Source organism: Schistocerca americana, chromosome 1, assembly GCF_021461395.2.
Source record: "Schistocerca americana isolate TAMUIC-IGC-003095 chromosome 1, iqSchAmer2.1, whole genome shotgun sequence".
Taxonomy (NCBI): Eukaryota; Metazoa; Arthropoda; class Insecta; order Orthoptera; family Acrididae; genus Schistocerca; species Schistocerca americana.
The window spans coordinates 31,896,712-31,916,040 of record NC_060119.1 but is presented as its reverse complement, the minus strand read 5'-3'; the positions used below and the strand labels follow the sequence as shown (position 1 = coordinate 31,916,040).

At 48.6% G+C, this 19,329-nt stretch overlaps 1 protein-coding gene across 1 annotated transcript in view; it reads right to left on the bottom strand.

The window, feature by feature from the left end:
* Nucleotides 1-5,928, bottom strand: part of LOC124546537 (vegetative cell wall protein gp1-like) — a 54,490-nt gene extending 48,562 nt beyond the window's left edge. The window contains exons 1-2 of the mRNA XM_047125043.1: nucleotides 5,709-5,928; nucleotides 346-761 (exon numbers count right to left, since the gene is read on the bottom strand). Of these exons, the coding sequence (XP_046980999.1) occupies nucleotides 346-761; nucleotides 5,709-5,928 (636 nt within the window). The remainder of the gene's footprint in view (nucleotides 1-345; nucleotides 762-5,708) is intronic.
* Between the last annotated feature and the right edge of the window lie 13,401 nt (nucleotides 5,929-19,329).

The following is a 19,329-nucleotide window of genomic DNA, read 5'->3' as shown; positions in this document are numbered from 1 at the left end:
AGCCAGAAGCCAGCGGTGGCGCGCGCAGACTTGCGGCGATTTCCTGTATCGCTGGCGCTGCTTATGCGGACGGCGTCCGGACTTTGATGCTGCCAACCTTTTGGCAGCGGGCTCGGTTGGCATTACTGGCTAGGATATAACACTCCTCCCCCCCCCAAATCGCCGCCGCACCGTCGTTGAATAATGACGTGGCGAGCGTCGACGGCGGGGGAGGGGTCTGGCCGCAGGCGTAGCAGAAGAGACCGGGGCGGAGACTGTTGTCGGTGGCAGTCCCCGGTCCGCACCCCAGTATTGGCTGCGCGGGGCCTCGGGAAACACCGACTGAAAACCGAGGTCAGGGTGCACGCCTGTGACCACGGGCGCAGCTTCTGGTACTGGACGCGACGAGGCGTCGGGACCCACGAAGAGAGGCAGCGTCTCCTGACGCGGCGTCGACGGCTGCTGAGTGGGCGCCGGACAAGGCGCTGCGGTGTCAGACTCCTTGGGGGTGTCCAAGGAAAGCGGCTGCAGGACAGGCTGCACAGCCACCGCTTGGGAAGGCGGCCCGGCTGAGGGGTCGACGTCCATCAGCTCCGAAGGCGGTGGCGACTGAAGAGGGACCGCAGGCGCCGGAGCGACCACCTGGGGCGCTCCCGGATGAAGCTGCGCGGGAGGCATCAACGGGACGGGCTGTCGGCGTGGTAGCGGCGACGGCTGCTGCTGCTGCCCTGGGGGCGGCAGCGAAGTCGGAAGGCGCGGCTGGAACCCGCCGCGGACCAAATCTGTGGACAAAGAACGAGCGGCAGAATCCGGGCGGCCAGTGCGGCGCAACTGGTTCTGATGCCTCCTGTGCACCCCAGTAGCACCTTGAACAGTATAAAAACCGCGACCCTGGACACTTATCACGGTACCACGTTCCCAACGACGGCGACCGTGATAAACTCTGAAAAAAAACGGCGTCGTTGCGCTGAAAACGCGTGCGATGCTCAGAAGCGGCGGGTCGATCCGGGGGGTGCAACAACCGTAGTAGGGTGCGATGACGACGGCCGTGGAGAAGCTCCGCAGGCGAAGTGCCGTCGCGTGGCGTGGTCCGGTACGACGACAGGAACGTGATGAGGGCCTGCTGACGAGAGTGCGTAGCACGAAGGCGGTCCATATGATCCTTGAATGTGCGTACAAAACGTTCCGCTGCACCATTCGATTGAGGGTGGAACGGCGGAGTAAGAACATGGCGAATGCCATTGGCAGAACAAAAACTTTCAAATTCAGCAGAGGTAAATTGTGGACCATTGTCAGACACTAAAACTTCTGGAAGACCCTCAATACAAAAAATTGAAGTCAACGCCTGTATAGTTTGTGCAGGCGTTGTAGACTGCATGGGCACAACAAACGGAAAATTACTAAATGCATCTATCACGATGAGCCAACGAGAATTCCAATACGGACCAGCGAAATCAATATGTACTCGCTGCCAGGGCCCGGCAGGGCGTGCCCACCCAAAATAGCGTTGAGGCGGAGCAGCTTGGTGCTCGGCACATGTCGAACAATCTGTAGACATCTGCGTAATCTGCTTATCAATGCCGATCCATGTACAATGACGGCGGGCAAGCTGCTTGGTGCGGACCACTCCCCAATGACCTTGATGCAACAAGTCGAGGACCTTGGATTGGAGCACTTGGGGAACCACTACACGAAGCTGGTCATTCTCGGTGCGTAACAGCAAAACTCCGTGCGAAACAGACAACAGATGACGTTGCGGATAATAGCGACGAACCACAGGATCCGATATGTCCTTTGCCTTGGACGGCCAACCACGTTGAACAAAACGTAATAGTAAACTCAGATGAGGATCCGTAGCTGTCTCACGTGCCACCTGACGATAATCAATCGGAAAATCCCGGAGGGATTGATGCTCATCGGCGTCAATCTGATAGCAAGAGTCTTCAGAGGAATCGAAGACATCATCCGCAGCAATCGGCAATCTAGAAAGCGCGTCAGCGTTTGCATGCTGAGCTGTAGGGCGATACAGTATCTCACACTGGTATTGTGATAACAAAAGAGCCCAACGTTGTAGTCTCTGAGCTGTCCGCTGAGGAACTGGTTTAGACGGATGAAACAGTGACGTCAGGGGCTTGTGATCTGTTACTAAATAGAATGGTCTACCATAGAGGTAGTGATGGAATTTTGTGACACCGAACACAATAGCCAACGCTTCCTTGTCCAATTGGCTATAATTACACTGAGCCTTGTTTAGCAATTTAGATGCGAACGCAATAGGACGTTCGGTGTTACCGACTCGGTGAGACAACACAGCACCGAGGCCGAAAGAAGAGGCATCACAAGCTAACACCAGAGGCTTGTTAGGGTCGTAATGGACCAGGCAACGATCATTCAATAAAGCCTCTTTAAGCTGATGAAAGGCTGATTGGCAATCAGCTGACCACACAAACGGAACATTCTTACGGCGGAGACGATGCAACGGTGCAGCAATCTGTGATGCATTAGGTATAAACCTAATATAATATGTCAATTTGCCAAGAACTGCTTGCAATTCATGCAGATTGCGAGGGGCGGGCAAATCACGAATAGCTGCTAAATGTGACTGGGAGGGATGAATGCCTTGAGCATTAATAACATGTCCCAGATACTCCAACTCCGTAAGGAAAAATGAACATTTATCGATGTTGCAACGTAGGCCTGCCTGAGACAACACTGTAAACAAACACTCCAAATTACGGAAATGTTCAGCAGGTGTCCGACCGGACACAACAATACCGTCTAAATAGTTGCAACACGAAGGCACATTAGCCAGAAGTTGTGACAAAAAACGCTGAAAAACAGCTGGAGCTGACGCACAACCAAAAGGCAAACGCAGAAAACGGAACAACCCCAACGACGTGTTTATGACAAAATACTGTTGTGATTGCTCGTCGAGGGGCAATTGCAAATATGCTTCACGGAGATCAATTTTGGAAAAGAAACGAGCTTCCCCTAACTTATCCATCAGCTCGTCCGGTCTAGGCAAAGGAAAAGAATCAATGACAGTCTGAGGATTAACTGTCGACTTAAAATCAGCACACAAACGTAACTTGCCAGACGGTTTCTTTATAATAACTAAGGGAGAAGCCCACTGGCTCGCTGAAACGGGTTGAATAACACCGTTGCTTTGCCAACGACGAAGTTCATCTTCTACAGGCGCCGGGAGGGCGTGAGGCACTGTACGAGCACGACAAAATCGAGGCTGAGCATTATCTTTTAACGTAATATGAGCGGCAAAGTTCGCAGCACAACCTAGTTCGTCTTTAAATATGTCACTGTATCGTTTACACAAATCGGTTACGCTGTCTTGAGGAACAACAACAGAATTAATTTGCAACACATTGTCTTGGATAGACAGGCCAAACAAGTCAAAACAGTCTAATCCGAAAATGTTTACACTGTCTGTAGCGCGGAGCACTGTGAATGAAACTGTTTTTGTATTGCCACGGAATGTGGCTGGCACGCTACATACACCTAACACAGGAATTTGTTCTCCACTATAAGTAGCCAAAGAATGTTTTGCCGCTGAAAGTTTAGGGCGGCCGATAGCCGCATACGTAGCACTATTTATGAGAGTCACAGACGCACCAGTGTCTAATTGAAAATTGAAGGTCTTATCCTGGATGCGTAGCTTCACAAATAGTTTATTACACTGTCTCTGGATCGGTGCAGTGGAGGCGGAAGACACAAAATCAGCGCGTTTAGCGCGTGTTCGCTGCTTACGACAACTCGTGGGTTGGGCGGGTGGAACAACAACTCCCGCTGCACTTGCAGTCTGTACATCACTTTTTACAGCGTTTGAATTACGCTTGGGTCGCATAGCAGAGGGCTGGGTGGGTGGCTTATTGCGAACAAGTTTATTACCCACACGAACCGTGGAAGAGTCTTTAAACGCGACCTTCTGGGCGGGCTGGCTTTGAAGAACATGAATATCCATGGGCTGGGCAGCACTAGAATTGTTCTTGCGTTTACGCAAACAAACAGTCTGGATGTGTCCTTTCCTTTGACAAAAGTGACAAACCGCGTTTCTTAATGGGCAACGTTCACGAGGATGAGCAAGAACACACTTAGGGCAAGACTTAACTCGATCATTTTGCACACGCGGCTGACGAATGTGTTGAACATGACGCGGCCGGCTAGTGTTTACAGTCTGACTCTGCCGGTGGGGCCGCGGGCGTGACATAACTTGCTTAGCACAGGCAATTTGAGAAATACATGGCTGATCTAACTCACACTCAGCATAGTCAAAAGTATCTTGGGCTTCAATGATGTTCATCACAGTCTCTAATGACGGGTCAGGCAACTTTAAGATAGCAGCACGAATACGAGAATCTGCAATGTTTTGAGTAATAGCGTCTCGTAACATGACATCACTGTAGGAAGCTCCACACACACAATTAAATAGGCACTGACGGGTGAGGCCCCGTAAATCTGTTAACCACTGTTTATTAGATTGATGTGGCAGTTTCTTTAATCTGAAGAACTTGAATCTGGCTGCTGCCACATGAACTCGCGACTCGAAATACTCAGCAAGCTTGTTAACAACAACGTCATAGTCTAAAGCTTCTGGCTGGGATTCCGGGAACAACTTACAAAGTAGTCGATAGATTTCCACGCCTGCAGTGGAAATTAAATAAAGCTGCCGCTCAGTACCTGTGATTTTGTAGACTGTCATGTGCGCCTGCAACTGCGCGAAATATTCTCGCCATTCTTCTCTTGATGCATCAAATGCACCGTAGGTGGTGCTGCCTGTGCTTGTTCCTTTTGTGTTGGAGGATTAGCCGCTTGTTTGGCGATTGCTTCCACCAGTCTTTGTATTTGCTGACTCTGTAACAAGATCAAATGTTGTAATTCGGCAGACATAGTGAACACAAATTAAACCAGCCCCCAAAATTTTATCGCTATAATTAGTATAACCAGAAACAAGTTGAACCAGCCCTGCACACGAGTTCGGAAGTCCTCGTCGCCAGTTTTGTGGCGGTGTTCGTGGCGACAAGCAATTCGCTGTAGAAACGGCTTACGAAGTCACCGCCACACTTTTAATAGCGGGCCGACCGGTCCGCTGGAACAGTGAACAGAAAGATGAAAACCCAAACACTCTGATTAAATAAAAGTCGGTACTTATCTTTATTAACGAAGATACAGAAACACAGTAGAGAACTCGGTGTCTACAGAAATCTGTCTAGTTCGAGTCGGAGCGGCTAGGTCAGCGTCGGCTGACGACAAACAACAACTCTGCTGCGATGAACACACAACTGACTAGCAAGTACACAAATCGGTGGCAAGTATACAACTGAGCGGCGAATACAGAACTGTCCTAGCGCTCGCGACTCCAGTGCTTAAGAAGCCAGAAGCCAGCGGTGGCGCGCGCAGACTTGCGGCGATTTCCTGTATCGCTGGCGCTGCTTATGCGGACGGCGTCCGGACTTTGATGCTGCCAACCTTTTGGCAGCGGGCTCGGTTGGCATTACTGGCTAGGATATAACACTCCTCCCCCCCAAATCGCCGCCGCACCGTCGTTGAATAATGACGTGGCGAGCGTCGACAGCGGGGGAGGGGTCTGGCCGCAGGCGTAGCAGAAGAGACCGGGGCGGAGACTGTTGTCGGTGGCAGTCCCCGGTCCGCACCCCAGTATTGGCTGCGCGGGGCCTCGGGAAACACCGACTGAAAACCGAGGTCAGGGTGCACGCCTGTGACCACGAGCGCAGCTTCTGGTACTGGACGCGACGAGGCGTCGGGACCCACGAAGAGAGGCAGCGTCTCCTGACGCGGCGTCGACGGCTGCTGAGTGGGCGCCGGACAAGGCGCTGCGGTGTCAGACTCCTTGGGGGTGTCCAAGGAAAGCGGCTGCAGGACAGGCTGCACATCCACCGCTTGGAAAGGCGGCCCGGCTGAGGGGTCGACGTCCATCAGCTCCGAAGGCGGTGGCGACTGAAGAGGGACCGCAGGCGCCGGATATAACAGATATATCGTCCCGATTAGAAATCTGGAGGCCTCATGCCGCCTCCTCTCCAAGAGACTAGCAAGGCTGTGGACGATGCATGGCAGCTCTCCTGGGACTCCAGTAGCATGTATCCAATTCACCACTGCCTGTTTTCTGTAACCGTAGCACCCTCCCATTGCCGATGAGTTATACAATTTGCATCGCTATTAAATACTAGGATCACCATAACGACTTATTTTGAGGAGATTAACATAGTTGCCGTCGGCTCATTTAATCTCTTCTGTGAGTCTAGTGTCAGGTCTCGGATGTACCACAGAATGCTTCTTGTCATCCTCGAACCGTCCCATTCACATGGTGACAGAGAAATTTCGTCCCGATTAGAAATCTGGAGGCCTCATGCCGCCTTATCTCCAAGAGACCAGCAAGGCTGTGGACGATGCATGGCAGCTCTCCTGGGACTCCAGTAGCATGTATCCGATTCACCACTGCCTGTTTTCAGTAACCGTAGCACCCTCCCATTGCCGATGAGTTGTACAATTTGCATCGCTATTTAACACTAGAATCACCATAACGACTTATTTTGAGGAGATTAACATAGTTGCCGTCGGCTCATTTAATCTCTTCTGTGATCTAGTAGCAGGTCTCGGATGTACCACAGAATGCTTCCTGTCATCCTCGAACCCTCTCATTCACATGGTGACAGACAAATTTCGTCCCGATTAGAAATCTGGAGGCCTCATGCCGCCTCCTCTCCAAGAGACTAGCAAGGCTGTGGACGATGCATGGCAGCTCTCCTGGGACTCCAGGAGCATGTATCCGATTCACCACTGCCTGTTTTCTATAACTGTAGCAACCTCCCATTGCCGATGAGTTATACAATTTGCATCGCTATTAAATACTAGGATCACCATAATGACTTATTTTGAGGAGATTAACATAGTTGCCGTCGGCTCATTTAATCTCTTCTGTGAGTCTAGTAGCAGGTCTCGGATGTACCACAGAATGCTTCCTGTCATCCTCGAACTGTCCCATTCACATGGTGACAGAGAAATTTAGTCCCGATTAGAAATCTGGAGGCCACATGCCGCCTCCTCTCCAAGAGACTTGCAAGGCTGTGGACGATGCATGGCAGCTCTTCTGGGACTCCAGTAGCATGTATCCGATTCACCACTGCCTGTTATCTGTAACCGTGGCACCCTCCCACTGCCAAAGTGTTATACAATTTGCGTCGCTATTAAATACTAGGAACACCATAACGACTTATTTTGAGGAGATTAACATAGTTGCCGTCGGCTCATTTAATCTCTTCTGTGAGTCTAGTAGCAGGGCTCGGATGTACCACAGAATGCTTCCTGTCATCCTCGAACCGTCCCATTCACATGGTGACAGAGAAATTTCGTCCCGGTAAGAAATCTGGAGGCCTCATGCCGCCTCCTCTCCACGAGACTAGCAAGGCTGTGGACGATGCATGGCAGCTCTCCTGGGACTCCAGTAGCATGTATCCGATTCACCACTGCCTGTTTTCTGTAACCGTAGCACCCTCCCATTGCCGATGAGTTATACAATTTGCATCGCTATTAAGTACTAGGATCACCACAATGACTAATTTTGAGGAGATTAACATTGTTGCCGTCGGCTCATTTAATCTCTTCTGTGAGTCTAGTAGCAGGTCTCGGATGTACCACAGAATGCTTCCTGTCGTCCTCGAACCGTCCCATTCACATGGTGACAGAGAAACTTCGTCCCGATTAGAAATCTGGAGGCCTCATGGCGCCTCCTCTCCAAGAGACTAGCAAGGCTGTGGACGATGCATGGCAGCTCTTCTGGGACTCCAGTAGCATGTATCCGATTCACCACTGCCTGTTATCTGTAACCGTGGCACACGCCCACTGCCAAAGTGTTATACAATTTGCGTCGCTATTAAATACTAGGAACACCATAACGACTTATTTTGAGGAGATTTACATAGTTGCCGTCGGCTCATTTAATCTCTTCTGTGAGTCTAGTAGCAGGTCTCGGATGTACCACAGTATGCTTCCTGTCATCCTCGAACCGTCCCATTCACATGGTGACAGAGAAATTTCGTCCCGGTAAGAAATCTGGAGGCCTCATGCCGCCTCCTCTCCAAGAGACTAGCAAGGTTGTGGACGATGCATGGCAGCTCTCCTGGGACTCCAGTAGCATGTATCTGATTCACCACTGCCTGTTTTCTGTAACCGTAGCACCCTCCCATTGCCGATGAGTTATACAATTTGCATCGCTATTAAATACTAGGATCACCACAACGACTTATTTTTAGGAGATTAACATAGTTGCCGTCGGCTCATTTAATCTCTTCTGTGAGTCTAGTAGCAGGTCTCGGATGTACCACAGATTGCTTCCTGTCATCCTCGAACCGTCCCATTCCAATGGTGACAGAGAAATTTCGTCCCGATTAGAAATCTGGAGGCCACATGCCGCCTCCTCTCCAAGAGACTTGCAAGGCTGTGGACGATGCATAGCAGCTCTCCTGGGACTCCAGTAGCATGTATCCGATTCACCACTGCCTGTTTTCTGTAACCGTAGCACCCTCCCATTGCCGATGAGTTTAACAATTTGCGTCGCTATTAAATACTAGGATCACCATAACGACTTAATTTGAGGAGATTAACATAGTTGCCGTCGGCCCATTTTAATCTCTTCTGTGAGTGTAGTAGCAGGTCTCGGATGTACCATAGAATGCTTCCTGTCATCCTCGAACCGTCCCATTCACATGGTGACAGTGAAATTTCGTCCCGATTAGAAATCTGGAGGCCTCATTCCGCCTCCACTCCAAGAGACTAGCAATGCTGTGGACGATGCATGGCAGCTCTCCTGGGACTCCAGTAGCATGTATCCTATTCACCACTGCCTGTTTTCTGTAACCGTAGCACCCTCCCATTGCCGATGAGTTATACAATTTGCATCGCTATTAAATACTAGGATCACCATAACGACTTAATTTGAGGAGATTAACATAGTTGCCGTCGGCTCATTTAATCTCTTCTGTGAGTCTAGTAGCAGGTCTCGGATGTACCACAGAATGCTTAGTGTCATCCTCGAACCTTCCCATTCACATGGTGACAGAGATATTTCGTCCCGATTAGAAATCTGGAGGCCTCATGCCGCCTTATCTCCAAGAGACTAGCAAGGCTGTGGACGATGTATGGCAGCTCTCCTGGGACTCCAGTAGCATGTATCCGATTCACCACTGCCTATTTTCTGTAATTGTAGCACCCTCCCATTGCCGATGAGTCATACAATTTGCATCGCTATTAAATACTAGGATCACCATAACGACTTATTTTGAGGAGACTAACATAGTTGCCGTCGGCTCATTTAATCTGTTCTGTGAGGCTAGTAGCAGGTCTCGGATGTACCACAGAATACTTCCTGTCATCCTCGAACCGTCCCATTCACATGCTGACAGAGATATTTCGTCCCGAGTAGAAATCTGGAGGCCTCATGCCGCCTTATCTCCAAGGGACTAGCAAGGCTAAGGACGATGCATGGCAGCTCTCCTGGGACTCCAGTAGTATGTATCCGATTCACCACTGCCTGTTTTCTGTAACCGTAGGACCCTCCCATTGCCGATTAGTTACACAATTTACATCGCTATTGAATACTAGGATCACCATAACGACTTATTTTGAGGAGATGAACATAGTTGCCGTCGGCTCATTTAATCTCTTCTGTGAGTCTAGTAGCAGCTCTCGGAAGTACCACAGAATGCTTCCTGTCGTCCTCGAACCATCCCATTCACGTGGTGACAAAGAAATTTCGTCCCGATTAGAATTCTGGAGGCCTCATGCCGCTTCCTCTCCAAGAGGCTAGCAAGGCTCTGGACGATGCATGGCAGCTCTTTTGGGACTCCAGTAGCATGTATCCGATTCACCACTGCCTGTTTTCTGTAACCGTAGCTCCCTCCCATTGCCGATGGGTTATACAATTTGCATCGCTATTAAATACTGGCATCACCATAGCGACTTATTTTGAGGAGATTAAGATAGTTGCCGTTGGCTCATTTAATCTCTTCTGTGAGCCTAGTAGCAGGTCACGGATGTACCACAGAATGCTTCCTGCTATCCTTGAACCGTCCCATTCAGATGGTGACAGAGAAATTTCGTCCCGATTAGAAATCTGGAGGCCTCATTCCGCCTCCTCTCCAAGAGACTAGCAAGGCTGTGGACGATGCATGGCAGCTCTTCTGGGACTAAAGTAGCATGAATCCGATTCACCACTGCCTGTTTTCTGTAATCGTTGCACCCTCCCATTGCCGATGAGTTATACAATTTGCATCGCTATTAAATACTAGGATCACCACAACGACTAATTTTGAGGAGATTAACATAGTTGCCGTCGGCTCATTTAATCTCTTCTGTCAGTCTAGTAGCAGGTCTCGGATGTGCCACAGAATGATTCCTGTCGTCCTCGAACCGTCCCATTCACATGGTGACAGAGAAACTTCGTTCCGATTAGAAATCTGGAGGCCTCATGCCGCCTCCTCTCCAAGAGACTAGCAAGGCTGTGGACGATGCATGGCAGCTCACCTGGGACTCCAGTAGCATGTATCCTATACACCACTGCCTGTTTTCTGTAACCGTAGCACCCTCCCACTGCCAATGTGTTATACAATTTGCGTCGCTATTAAATACTAGGAGCACCATAACGACTTATTTAGAGGAGATTAACATAGTTCCCGTCGGCTAATTTAATCTCTTCTGTGAGTCCAGTAGCAGGTCTCGGATGTGCCACAGAATGATTCCTGTCGTCCTCGAACAGTCCCATTCACATGGTGACAGAGATATTTCGTCCCGATTAGAAATCTGGAGGCCTCATGCCGTCTTATCGCCAAGAGACTAGCAAGGCTGTGGAAGATGCATGGCAACTCTTCTGGGACTCCAGTAGGATGTATCCGATTCACCACTGCCTGTTTTCTGTAACCGAAGCACCCACCCATTGCCGATGAGTGATACAATTTGCATCGCATTAAATACTAGGATCACCATAACCACTTATTTTGAGGAGATTAACATAGTTGCCGTCGGCACATTTAATCTCCTCTGTGAGTCTAGTAGCAGGTCTCGGATGAACCACAGAATGTTTCCTGTCACCCTGAACCGTCCCATTCACATGGTGACAGAGATATTTCGTCCCGATTAGAAATCTAGAGGCCTCATGCCGCCTTATCTCCAAGAGACTAGCAAGGCTGTGGAAGATGCATGGCAACTCTTCTGGGACTCCAGTAGGATGTATCCGATTCACCACTGCCTGTTTTCTGTAACCGTAGCACTCTCCCACTGCCGATGTGTTATACAATTTGCATCGCTATTAAATACTAGGATCCCCATAACGACTTATTATGAGGCGATTAACAAAGTTGCTGCTGGCTCATTTAATCTCTTCTGTGAGTCTAGTAGCAGGTCTCGGATGAACCACAGAATGCTTCCTGTCATCCTCGAACCGTCCCATTCACATGGTGACAGAGAAATTTCGTCCCGATTAGAAATCTAGAGGCCTCATGCCGCCTCCTCCCCAAGAGACTAGCAAGGCTGTGGACGATGCATGGCAGCTCTCCTTTGACTCCAGTAGCATGTATCCGATTCACCACTGCCTGTTTTCTGTAACCGTAGCACCCTCCCATTGCCGATGAGTTATACAATTTGCATCCCTATTAAATACTAGGATCACCGTAACGACTTATTTTGAGGAGATTAACATAGTGTCCGTCGGCTCGTTTAATCTCTTCTGTGAGTCTATTAGCAGGTCTCGGATGTACCACAGAATGCTTCCTGTCATCCTCGAACCGTCCCATTCACATGGTGACAGAGATATTTCGTCCCGATTAGAAACCTGGAGGCCTCATGCCGTCTTATCGCCAAGAGACTAGCAAGGCTGTGGAAGATGCATGGCAGCTCTTCTGGGACTCCAGTAGGATGTATCCGATTCACCACTGCCTGTTTTCTGTAAGCGAAGCACCCTCCCATTGCCGATGAGTGATACAATTTGCATCGCTATTAAATACTAGGATCACCATAACCACTTATTTTGAGGAGATTAACATAGTTGCCGTCGGCACATTTAATCTCCTCTGTGAGTCTAGTAGCAGGTCTCGGATGTACCACAGAATACTTCCTGTCACCCTGAACCGTCCCATTCACATGGTGACACAGAAATTTCGTCCCGATTAGAAATCTAGAGGCCTCTTGCCGCCTCATCTCCAAGAGACTAGCGAGGCTGTAGACGATGCATGGCAGCTCTCCTGGGACTGCAGTAGCATGTATACGATTCACCACTGCCTGTTTTCTGTAACCATAGCACTCTCCCACTGCCGATGTGTTATACAATTTGCATCGCTATTAAATACTAGGATCCCCATAACGACTTATTATGAGGCGATTAACAAAGTTGCTGCTGGCTCATTTAATCTCTTCTGTGAGTCTAGTAGCAGGTCTCGGATGAACCACAGAATGCTTCCTGTCATCCTCGAACCGTCCCATTCACATGGTGGCAGAGAAATTTCGTCCCGTTTAGAAATCTGGAGGCCTCATGGCGCCTTGTCTGCAAGAGACTAGCAAGGCTGTGGACGATGCATGGCAGCTCACCTGGGACTCCAGTAGCATGTGTCCGATTGACCACTGCCTGTTTTCTGTAACCGTAGCACTCACTCATTGCCGATGAGTTTTACAATATGCATCGCTATTAAATACTAGGATCACCACATAGACTTATTTTGAAGAGATTAACATAGTTGCCGTCGGCTCATTTAATCCCTTCTGTGAGTCTAGTAGCACGTGTCGGATGTACCACAGAATGCTTCCTGCTATCCTTGAACCGTCCCATTCAGATGGTGACAGAGAAATTTCGTCCCGATTAGAAATCTGGAGGCCTCATTCCGCCTCCTCTCCAAGAGACTAGCAAGGCTGTGGACGATGCATGGCAGCTCTTCTGGGACTCTAGTAGCATGTATCCTATTCACCACTGCCTGTTTTCTGTAACCGTAGCACCCTCCCACTGCCAATGTGTTATACAATTTGCGTCGCTATTAAATACTAGGAGCACCATAACGACTTATTTAGAGGAGATTAACATAGTTGCCGTCGGCTAATTTAATCTCTTCTGTGAGTCTAGTAGCAGGTCTCAGATGTACCACAGAATGCTTCCTGTCATCCTCGAACCGTCCCATTCACATGGAGACAGAGAAATTTCGTCCCGTTAAGAAATCTGGAGGCCTCATGCCGCCTCCTCTCCAAGAGACTAGCAAGGCTGTGGACGATGCATGGCAGCTCTCCTTTGACTCCAGTAGCATGTATCCGATTCACCACTGCCTGTTTTCTGTAACCGTAGCACCCTCCCATTGCCGATGAGTTATACAATTTGCATCCCTATTAAATACTAGGATCACCGTAACGACTTATTTTGAGGAGATCAACATAGTGTCCGTCGGCTCATTTAATCTCTTCTGTGAGTCTATTAGCAGGTCTCGGATGTACCACAGAATGCTTCCTGTCATCCTCGAACCGTCCCATTCACATGGTGACAGAGATATTTCGTCCCGATTAGAAATCTGGAGGCCTCATGATGTCTTATCGCCAAGAGACTAGCAAGGCTGTGGAAGATGCATGGCAGCTCTTCTGGGACTCCAGTAGGATGTATCCGATTCACCACTGCCTGTTTTCTGTAACCGAAGCACCCTCCCATTGCCGATGAGTGATACAATTTGCATCGCTATTAAATACTAGGATCACCATAACCACTTATTTTGAGGAGATTAACATAGTTGCCGTCGGCACATTTAATATCCTCTGTGAGTCTAGTAGCAGGTCTCGGATGTACCACAGAATACTTCCTGTCTTCCTCGAACCGTCCCATTCACATGGTGACAGAGATATTTCGTCCCGATTAGAAATCTGGAGGCCTCATGCCGCCTCCTCTCCAAGAGACTAGCAAGGCTTGGACGATGCATGGCAGCTCTTCTAGGACTCCAGTAGTATGTATCCGATTCACCACTGCCTGTTTTCTGTAACCGTAGCACCCTCCCATTGCCGATGAGTTATAGAATTCGCACCGCTTTTAAATACTAGGATCTCCATAACGACTTATTTTGAGGAGATTAACATAGTTGCCGACGGCTCATTTAATCTCTTCTGTGAGTCTAGTAGCAGGTCTCGGATGTACCACAGAATGCTTCCTGTCATCCTCGAACCGTCCCATTCACATGGTGACAGAGAAATTTCGTCCCGATGAGAAATCTGGAGGCCTCATGCCGCCTTATATCCAAGAGACTAGCAAGGCTGTGGACGATGCATGGCAGCTCTCCTGGGACTCCAGTAGGATGTATCCGATTCACCACTGCCTGTATTCTGTAACCGTAGCACCCTCCCATTGCCGATGAGTTATACAATTTGCATCGCTATTAAATACTAGGATCACCATAACGATTTATTTTGAGGAGATTAACATAGTTGCCGTCGGCTCATTTAATCCCTTCTGTGAGTCTAGTAGCAGGTCTCGGATGTACCACAGAATGCTTCCTGTCATCCTGGAACCGTCCCATTCACATGGTGACAGAGATATTTCGTCCCGATTAGAAATCTGGAGGCCTCATGCCGCCTTATCTCCAAGAGACTAGTAAGGCTTGGACGTTGCATGGCAGCTCTCCTGGGACTCCAGTAGCATGTATCCGATTCACCACTGCCTGTTTTCTGTAACCGTAGCACCCTCCCATTGCCGATGAGTTATACAATTTGCATCGCTATTAAATACTAGGATCACCTTAATGACTTATTTTGAGGAGATTACCATAGATGTCGTGGCTCATTTAAACTCTACTGTGAGTCTAGTAGCAGGTCTCGGATGTATCACAGAATACTTCCAGTCATCCTCGAACCGTCCCATTCACATGGTGACAGAGAAATTTCGTCCCGATTAGTAATGTGGAGGCCTCATGCCGCCTTATCTCCAAGGGACTAGCAAGGCTTTGGACGATGCATGGCAGATCTCCTGGGACTCCAGTAGCATTTATCCGATTCACCACTGCCTGTTTTCTGTAACCGTAGCACCCTCCCATTGCCGTTGAGTTATAAAATATGCATCGCTATTAAATACTAGGATCACCATAGCGACTTATTTTGAGGAGATTAACATAGTTGCCGTCGGCTCATTTAATCTCTTCTGTGAGTCTAGTAGAAGGTCTCGGATGTACCACAGAATACTTCCTGTCTTCCTCGAACCGTCCCATTCACACGGTGACAGAGTTATTTCGTCCCGATTAGAAATCTGGAGGGCTCATGCCGCCTCCTCTCCAAGAGACTAGCAATTCTTGGACGATGCATGGCAGCTCTTCTGGGACTCCAGTAGCATGTATCCGACTCACCACTGCCTGTTTTCTGTAACCGTAGCACCCTCCCATTGCCGATGAGTTATAAAATTCGCACCGCTTTTAAATACTAGGATCTCTGTAACGACTTATTTTGAGGCGATTAACAAAGTTGCTGTTGGCTCATTTAATGTCTTCTGTGAGTCTAGTAGCAGGTCTCGGAAGTACCACAGAATGTTTCCTGTCGCCCTGAACCGTCCCATATACATGGTGACAGGGAAATTTCGTCCCGATTAGAAATCTGGAGGCCTCATGCCGCCTCATCTCCAAGTGACTAGCAAGACTGTGGACATTGCATGGTAGCTCTCCTGGGACTCCAGTAGCATGTATCCGATTCACCACTGCCTGTTTTCTGTAACTGTAGCTCCCTTCCATTGCTGATGAGTTATACAATTTGCATCGCTGTTAAATACTAGGATCTCCATAACGACTTATTTTGAGGCGATTAAGAAAGTTGTTGTTGGCTCATTTAATCTCTACTGTGAGTCTAGTAGCAGGTCTCGGATGTACCATAGAATGTTTCCTGTCACCCTGAACCGTGCCATTCACATGGTCACAGAGAAATTTCGTCCCGATTCGAAATCTGGAGGCCTCATGCCGCCTCCTCTCCAAGAGACTAGCAAGGCTGTGGACGATGCATGGCAGCTCTCCTTTGACTCCAGTAGCATGTATCCGATTCACCACTGCCTGTTTTCTGTAACCGTAGCACCCTCCCATTGCCGATGAGTTATACAATTTGCATCCCTATTAAATACTAGGATCACCGTAACGACTTATTTTGAGGAGATCAACATAGTGTCCGTCGGCTCATTTAATCTCTTCTGTGAGTCTATTAGCAGGTCTCGGATGTACCACAGAATGCTTCCTGTCATCCTCGAACCGTCCCATTCACATGGTGACAGAGATATTTCGTCCCGATTAGAAATCTGGAGGCCTCATGATGTCTTATCGCCAAGAGACTAGCAAGGCTGTGGAAGATGCATGGCAGCTCTTCTGGGACTCCAGTAGGATGTATCCGATTCACCACTGCCTGTTTTCTGTAACCGAAGCACCCTCCCATTGCCGATGAGTGATACAATTTGCATCGCTATTAAATACTAGGATCACCATAACCACTTATTTTGAGGAGATTAACATAGTTGCCGTCGGCACATTTATCTCCCCTGTGAGTCTAGTAGCAGGTCTCGGATGTACCACAGAATACTTCCTGTCTTCCTCGAACCGTCCCATTCACATGGTGACAGAGATATTTCGTCCCGATTAGAAATCTGGAGGCCTCATGCCGCCTCCTCTCCAAGAGACTAGCAAGGCTTGGACGATGCATGGCAGCTCTTCTAGGACTCCAGTAGTATGTATCCGATTCACCACTGCCTGTTTTCTGTAACCGTAGCACCCTCCCATTGCCGATGAGTTATAGAATTCGCACCGCTTTTAAATACTAGGATCTCCATAACGACTTATTTTGAGGAGATTAACATAGTTGCCGACGGCTCATTTAATCTCTTCTGTGAGTCTAGTAGCAGGTCTCGGATGTACCACAGAATGTTTCCTGTCACCCTGAACCGTCCCATTCACATGGTGACAGAGAAATTTCGTCCCGATTAGAAATCTAGAGGCCTCATGCCGCCTTATCTCCAAGAGACTAGCAAGGCTATAGACGATGCATGGCAGCACTCCTGGGACTGCAGTAGCATGTATACGATTCACCACTGCCTGTTTTCTGTAACCGTAGCACTCTCCCACTGCCGATGTGTTATACAATTTGCATCGCTATTAAATACTAGGATCCCCATAACGACTTATTATGAGGCGATTAACAGAGTTGCTGCTGGCTCATTTAATCTCTTCTGTGAGTCTAGTAGCAAGTCTCGGATGAACCACAGAATGCTTCCTGTCATCCTCCAACCGTCCCATTCACATGGTGACAGAGAAATTTCGTCCCGTTTAGAAATCTGGAGGCCTCATGGCGCCTTGTCTGCAAGAGACTAGCAAGGCTGTTGACGATGCATGGCAGCTCACCTGGGACTCTAGTTGCATGTGTCCGATTCACCACTGCCTGTTTTCTGTAACCGTAGCACTCACTCATTGCCGATGAGTTATACTATTTGCATCGCTATTAAATACTAGGATCTCCATAACGACTTATTTTGAGGCGATTAACAAAGTTGATGTTGGCTCATTTAATGTCTTCTGTGAGTCTAGTAGCAGGTCTCGGAAGTACCACAGAATGTTTCCTGTCGCCCTGAACCGTCCCATTTACATGGTGACAGAGAAATTTCGTCCCGATTAGAAATCTGGTGGCCTCATGCCGTCTTATCTCCAAGAGACTAGCAAGGCTGTGGACGATGCATGGCAGCTCTCCTGGGACTCCAGTAGCATGCATCCAATTCACCACTGCCTGTTTTCTGTAACCGTAGCACCCTCCCATTGCTGATGAGTTATACAATTGGCATCGCTATTAAATACTGGGATCACCACATAGACTTATTTTGAAGAGATTAACATAGTTGCCGTCGGCTCATTTAATCTCTCCTGTGAGTCTAGTAGCAGGTCTCGGATGTACCACAGAATGCTTCCTGTCATCCTCGAACCGTCCCATTCACATGGTGACAGAGAAATTTCGTCCCGATGAGAAATCTGGAGGCCTCATGCCGCCTTATATCCAAGAGACTAGCAAGGCTGTGGACGATGCATGGCAGCTCTCCTGGGACTCCAGTAGGATGTATCCGATTCACCACTGCCTGTACTCTGTAACCGTAGCACCCTCCCATTGCCGATGAGTTATACAATTTGCATCGCTATTAAATACTAGGATCACCATAACGATTTATTTTGAGGAGATTAACATAGTTGCCGTCGGCTCATTTAATCTCTTCTGTGAGTCTAGTAGCAGGTCTCGGATGTACCACAGAATGCTTCCTGTCATCCTGGAACCGTCCCATTCACATGGTGACAGAGATATTTCGTCCCGATTAGAAATCTGGAGGCCTCATGCCGCCTTATCTCCAAGAGACTAGTAAGGCTTGGACGTTGCATGGCAGCTCTCCTGGGACTCCAGTAGCATGTATCCGATTCACCACTGCCTGTTTTCTGTAACCGTAGCACCCTCCCATTGACGATGAGTTATACAATTTGCATCGCTATTGAATACTAGGATCACCTTAATGACTTATTTTGAGGAGATTACCATAGATGTCGTGGCTCATTTAATCTCTACTGTGAGTCTAGTAGCAGGTCTCGGATGTATCACAGAATACTTCCAGTCATCCTCGAACCGTCCCATTCACATGGTGACAGAGAAATTTCGTCCCGATTAGTAATGTGGAGGCCTCATGCCGCCTTATCTCCAAGGGACTAGCAAGGCTTTGGACGATGCATGGCAGATCTCCTGGGACTCCAGTAGCATGTATCCGATTCACCACTGCCTGTTTTCTATAACCGTAGCATCCTCCCATTGCCGATGAGTTATTTAATTTGCATCGCTATTAAATACTAGGATCACCATAGCGACTTATTTTGAGGAGATTAACATAGTTGCCGTCGCCTCATTTAATCTCTACTGTGAGTCTAGTAGCAGGTCTCGGATGTACCGCAGAATGCTACCTGTCATCCTCGAACCGTCCCATTCACATGGTGACAGAGATATTTCGTCCCGATTAGAAATCTGGAGGCCTCATGCCGTCTCCTCTCCAAGAGACTAGCAATTCTGTGGACGATGCATGGCAGCTCTCCTAGGACTCCAGTAGCATGTATCCGATTCACCACTGCCTGTTTTCTGTAACCGTAGCACCCTCCCATTGCCGATGAGTTATAAAATATGCATCGCTATTAAATACTAGGATCACTATAGCGACTTATTTTGAGGAGATTAACATAGTTGCCGTCGGCTCATTTAATCTCTTCTGTGAGTCTAGTAGAAGGTCTCGGATGTACCACAGAATACTTCCTGTCTTCCTCGAACCGTCCCATT